The sequence below is a fragment of the Scleropages formosus genome, chromosome 2 (genome assembly GCF_900964775.1).
Source record: "Scleropages formosus chromosome 2, fSclFor1.1, whole genome shotgun sequence".
NCBI classification, from domain to species: domain Eukaryota; kingdom Metazoa; phylum Chordata; class Actinopteri; order Osteoglossiformes; family Osteoglossidae; genus Scleropages; species Scleropages formosus.
Window position 1 is genome coordinate 21,088,980 of NC_041807.1, and position 6,000 is coordinate 21,094,979.

The 6,000-nt window shown below is 52.5% G+C and overlaps 1 protein-coding gene across 1 annotated transcript; it reads left to right on the plus strand.

Annotated features, from left to right (window-relative positions):
* Positions 1-490: 490 nt before the first annotated feature.
* LOC108931441 (dual specificity protein phosphatase 6) lies at positions 491-5,077 on the plus strand. The gene is made up of 3 exons (XM_029249926.1): positions 491-1,789; positions 2,208-2,636; positions 3,581-5,077. Exons 1-3 carry the CDS (start codon positions 1,390-1,392, stop codon positions 3,895-3,897), a joined length of 1,146 nt encoding a protein of 381 aa, XP_029105759.1. The 5' UTR covers positions 491-1,389; the 3' UTR covers positions 3,898-5,077.
* The last annotated feature ends 923 nt before the right edge of the window (positions 5,078-6,000 follow it).

The window sequence follows — 6,000 nt, forward strand, 5'->3', positions numbered from 1 at the left end:
CCAATTGATTGACTTCACGTTGCATTATTGTCAATATTAACCTTCATTTAACCGATACCATAATCAGCTGGGGGCTCCGAAGTCTCTGCGTGGACGAACCAGACATCAAAAGTGCGGAAACCGATCATGGTTATGAACTGGTCCTTCGTCCAAAACGAAGGCTTCGGACGGTGCTGGACAGCTTTACACTGGTTTTTACAATTCATACCGTGTACTGCATCAGTTCTGGGCAAGTTCCTCGCTCAGGGTTAGAACCAGGACCGTTGACCGCAGACAGTGAGTGTGACCCTCTGCCTGCCCCGCGGCCACCAGTTTAAGGAGTTACAGACCAACTTGTGACCGCTTACTGCTCCACTGGGGTTTACTATTCACTCCATCGTCCATTTTTATTAGCGAGTTAGCAAAAAATAAACTGTAAAGTAACCGAAAAGACTGCCTTGCCTACTGCACTGAAATGGCACACAAGGGCACACGCAAAGGCTTCTCATTTAGCTTATTTATTAACAGTTATGTATCTATATGAGCGTTTACAATAAAGGCCAAGTTTCACTTTTTAACGTGAATATTATTATACTGTAGCGCCTATTTCAGGCGGGGGAAACATGATCCTGAAGACCGGCTTAAGGTCCGGACACGCAGTAAAAGCCCCCCCACCCTCTTTCCTCCTCGCGCCCCGACACGGCTGTTTGTTTGCACTCGCCTGATCCGGAGCGGAAATTCCTTTCCGTTTTTGTGAATGACAAACTCATTAACAATTCATCAGCGCGCTCCACTCCATCCGGCCTCGTTCCCAGGGCGACCGCGGTCCGGCGCCGTCCTATTGGCTGGCGGACATAATGTAATCATTGAGGCGCTGCGCGTTCGTATCCATTGAGGAGAGTGCCACGCGCGACAGCGTCTTACGGGAACGAGCCGTCCTCTGGAGGGGGAAGAAACAGAGACGGTTTATCTGCAGGAGAATCTGGGAGCGCAAGTCGACCGAGCGGTTATCCGGAATTCGAGCTTTTTACATCGAAAAACAGCCTCATCGCGCTACTGTTTTTTTTTTTTTTTTTTTTTTCCTCTTTTGGTTCTTCTTCTTAAGCAGGCAGCTGAAGAAGCGAGAGCGCGAGCCGCGGTTATATAAGACGGGGGCCGAGCGCGAGAGTATGCTGCCGCGCGGACTGAGTCATTGATAAATTCGCACACATACGGGGCGTTTTGCATGAATGAGCGCTGTGGCGGAGCGTCGGCCACGCACGTCCCGCTTTCATTAACGCGACCGGCTTACCGGTTTCTCACGGTTACCGGGCCGTTGTGGTGGAGCTGCGCGCGGCAGGTGCGCGTGCAGCCGGGACCCCCCGCGGACGCGCTTTCGGACGGCCCCGGAGCCCGACTCGCTGTTGCTAAATGCTCGATCGCGTGCATCCCGCGCGCGCGCACCCTGCGATGGCGATCAGCAAGACGGCCGAGTGGCTGAAGGAGCGGCTGGAGGCGCGCGCCGAGGGCCTGCTCGTGGTGGACTGCCGCGCGCCGCAGCTCTACGAGTCCTCGCATGTGGAGACGGCCATCAACGTGGCGATCCCGAGCCTGATGCTGCGGCGCCTCAAGAAGGGCAACCTGCCCCTGCGATCGCTGCTGGCCAGCGGCGAGGAGCGCGAGCGCTTCGCGCGCAGGTGCCGCAGCGACACGGTGCTTCTGTACGACGAGTACTGCCGCGGCTGGAACGAGAATGCGGACGGGGGTTCGGTGCTCGGGCTGCTGCTGCGCAGGATGAAGGAGGAGGGCTGCAAGGCCTTTTACTTGGAAGGTACCGCCACATTGTTGCCATTTGTTGCTTTTGCTGTTGGCAGTAGTTTGTTGACCTTCGCTTGGCTCACACAGTTGGACCATGAGCTCCAGAGCGATTCGCTCGGATTGCTTTGTTCATTTGAGTACCATGGCAATGGACCCCACACACACACACACACAGGGGGGAGAAGGGCACTTTAGAGTTCACCTGCGGAACACATCTTTTGGCCTGCTCCTCTCGTCCACAAGTACCGCAGCGGTTACTCGTGGCTTGTCGCCTGTGTGTAAAGCGGAGGACGCGTTTAGTAGCGGAAACTCCGTGGTGCCCAAGCAGGGACCAATATTCGCCCTCTGAAAATTGTCAGAACGCGAACGTTTCTGCTGCTGGATGGTGATTTGCTGCTTCATGTCCGACGTGTCTCTTTCTCTTTCTCCAGGGGGATTCAGCAGGTTTCAGGCAGAGTTCCCGGCCCTGTGTGAAACCAACCTGGACAGTTCCTCATCGGGAAGCTCTCCCAGCGCCCAGGTTCTCGGCCTGGGGGGTCTGCGCATCAGCTCCGACTCCTCGGACATCGAGTCCGACGTGGACCCCAGCAGCGCCACCGACTCGGACGGCAGCCCCCTCTCCAACCCGCAGTCTTCCTTCCCCGTGGAGATCCTGCCTAACCTGTACCTGGGCTGCGCCAAGGACTCCACCAACCTGGACATCCTGGAGGAGTTCGGCATCAAGTACATCCTGAACGTGACACCGAACCTGCCCAACCTCTTCGAGAACGCGGGGGAGTTCAAGTACAAGCAGATCCCCATCTCGGACCACTGGAGCCAGAACCTGTCCCAGTTTTTCCCGGAGGCCATCAGCTTCATCGGTGAGTCGTTTCTCTTTCCCGACACGCTAGATGGGCGGAAGGAACGGGACGTGTGTAAATGGCAGGACTTGCGAACGTTCGGGTGTCTGCTGGAGAGCGCCGGCTGAGTGCCGTACGCGCTGCCAGCGGGAATAGAGGGACGAGGCTGGCGGCGTCCTGAGGAAGCGCTTAAGCTCAGATTAGTCGAGGTTTCCGATGGCAGGATATTAAAAATAATAATTCTGAGAAGGAGTCCCTCAGAAGCTGCAGCAGGGACTTGGGATGTTAAGTACGATAAAAATGCGATTGCAAAGTTCTGTGGCCCATCTGACCTCTTTCCTCACCGGTTATCTGAGGCTAATGTAATTGTGGTACGAAGGTCTGTGGTGAATCGGGGGGTTGGGGGTAATTTGAGTGCAGCAGGAAGGAATTTGTCCTGGAAGCAGCACAGGGGGCGATGTGGGCCGCCAATGTTTTCGTTGACAAAGGGTCCCATTTGCGAGGAGCGCTGACGTCCTGTGCGCCCTAATAGGCGTCCCTGCGACTTCCTCCTGCTTGTCCGCCTCAATGGCACCATTGTGAGCGATGCGGCAGGCGGGAGCATCTCTTAATGGAGGGTAATTGTCAGTTCCTGTCGGAGACACTCGAGGCCGTGAGGGAAATGTCTGTGCGTTAAGGACACGCGGCGTCCTGCGGAAGGGATTATTGCAGTGCTTTCGTAGAACCCACATCAGTGGGGAAAAGTTGAAGCTTTTAGTGTTTGTTCCAGCTTCAGGAAAGTATTTTGACACGTGTTTTTTAAAAAAGTGTTTAAATCTCAAATCTTTCAGCTTTGTGCTCAGGCCCTTCGATACTGAAGGTTTGCATTTAAAAAAAAAAAAAACTGAAATTATGAACGGAGCAATTTGGTTCTTTCTGAAGCACCCATAACTCATCTCGTCTTCTGTCCCATGTTTCTTCTACAGATGAAGCGCGTGCTCAGAATTGTGGTGTTCTGGTCCATTGCTTGGCGGGCATCAGCAGGTCGGTCACGGTCACGGTGGCGTACCTCATGCAGAAGCTCAACCTGTCCATGAATGATGCCTACGACATTGTCAAGATGAAGAAGTCCAACATCTCGCCCAACTTCAACTTCATGGGGCAGCTGCTGGACTTTGAGCGCACGCTGGGGATCAGCAGCCCGTGTGACAACCGCGCAGTGCCAGCAGACTCGCAACCCCTCTACTTCACGACACCCACCAACCACAACGTCTTTCAGCTGGACCCCCTAGAGTCCACGTGAGAGCGGCTCCTGCAGGCTACAGGTGTCTGCTTGCGGTTTTTGGTCTCCTCCGGTGAGCCCGGCAGAGGGGCGGCTGTGTGTCGGCGCCATGGTTCGTGGTTTGCTGGCGGCTCAGGAGCGCCTGTTTCGTGGAGATGTCGGCCACTTTCGCTCGCTCACTTTCTTCTTGGACTTTGCGAGTCGAAAAGTCCAACTGCTGTTTTTTTGGGGGGGCTGGGGGGGAGGATGTGAAGGTTTGCATGTCTCGATAACGAGTGGAAAGCCTGTGTTTGTGCAGGCGGACATAGACACACGTACACACTCTTTGCCTGGGCACCTGCACTTGTGCATTGCTGCTCTTGGGCCTGTTGTGTGTGTGTGTGACACTCTGATTCAGTGAAGAATCACCCTGTGCGCACAGGACCCCCCCCACAAACATATAGAGGCACCATGTTTTACACTCTCACTTACCTGAGTGGAGTACTGAGGAACAGCTACGTTTTGTGTGTCCGTTCAGCGTCAAACGCTTGGCAGGACCTCCTCCTACCCTTGGGACCTCTTTTTCTGCTTTAGGTAAAACTGAATATATATGTATATATTTTACATATGTTTGTATGATCTTGTTTATACCAAAAATGTTTAGGTTTTACACAAATCAGTGTGTATTTCAAGTACATTTGGACTTCTTCCCTCGTCTGCACACTCTGCGCCCTTTCCTACACACACACGACGATTCGGCCCTGTTTTGTAGCCTTTGCTCTGTACATAGGATCAGTGTTGCTGCTTTCCTCCCGCCTCAGTTTCTGGAAACATCTAAGTTTATCAACTGCCGTGAATCATGGATGAGCGGCAGGTTCGATATCTGGAAAAACTCGCTTTGCTTGTGCTCGCGCCCACGTCCCCAATTCTGCACTCAGAAGTTGTGATTGGAGTGTTTCTGCATGCAGGTGTATTGCTGTGGATGGGGGGGGGGGGGGGTAAGTCTTCAATTCATGTTTTGTGGGAACCGGAAGGGCGACTGCCTCCTTCTGTTTGTTTCCATGGAAACCATTCGGTGGTGCAGCTCTCCTTTGCAAAGGGATTCATAGACTGGTTATGTTCCTGATGTGACCTGGGACCCCCTTGTCCTTCTCTTCAAACACATTTGCTGGGTGTAGGAAGCGTAAGCCTGGGGTGGGGGGGATAAATGAGACGCCCCCCCAATCTTTGGTGAGAGTGTTAAATTATTAATAAATTGCTATTTTGTCTATTTACCTGTGTGTGTTTGTTTCATCCTTCATTAACAGCATGAGAAGTGTGTTGTGTCTGGTCCAGGTAATGCAGACAATTTGTGTGTTTTATTTTTCCATGGTCACTCAGGGTGGTGAGATGATGTGTCTTACAGGATTGTGACTCATCATTTGGTTTAACTTATTTTTAGGCCCACGGAGCAGGTTTATGGAGCAGGGTAAGTTGGGAAGGGGGAGCACACAACACAATTCTGGGAATCATTACTGTAATGAAATACAATGAAACCAGTAGATTCCTACCTTAGACTTCATGGTGATTTACTAGTATTTACCTGACACCTTTATTCAAGGTACCTTAGTGTTCAATACACTGTTGTAAACTGCTGGGAGCCATTCACACATTTATACTGCAGAGCAATGTAACACATACACACTTATCACAGCCTGGATAGGGTGCCAGTCCATCCAGTAATGGTATTAAAAGCCAAACCCTTGCAGGCGTGTCACACCAAATGCTCATCGTTCTTCAGACGAGTCACGTACTGTGGCACCATACTTGTGAACAGGGCCTCTGGAACACTAGGAAGTGTGTGTGTGTGTGTGTGTGTGTCAGTCAATCCTGTTTTCCATAAATTGATGTGGGGTGGGCGGGCTCTGCTCAACATGCATCCTCCTCAGCCTTTACTGTGGTGTGAGTTTGTCAGGTGGTGGTGGTGGTGGTGATAGTAGTGTTTAGAACCCCCCAGGGAGCAAGGAAGCACAGCGATGGCTCTCGAAAGATTCCCGGTGCCCCACTGCCCACAAACCTTGTAAGAAGCTCAGACCCAATGGGCGATAATCCAGTACTAATGGCCTCTGTCCCTGTCCTCGCCGCCACCGCTGATTTCCTCTTGTG

What these genes read in the sequence shown, in the direction of transcription:
- LOC108931441 (XM_029249926.1), top strand. Translation starts at nt 1,390, where the DNA reads ATGCTCGATCGCGTGCATCCCGCGCGCGCGCACCCTGCGATGGCGATC. An exon ending in CAAGGCCTTTTACTTGGAAG is followed by an intron (nt 1,790 to 2,207) that starts GTACCGCCACAT and finishes CTCTTTCTCCAG; the next exon opens with GGGGATTCAGCAGGTTTCAG. An exon ending in GGAGGCCATCAGCTTCATCG is followed by an intron (nt 2,637 to 3,580) that starts GTGAGTCGTTTC and finishes TTTCTTCTACAG; the next exon opens with ATGAAGCGCGTGCTCAGAAT.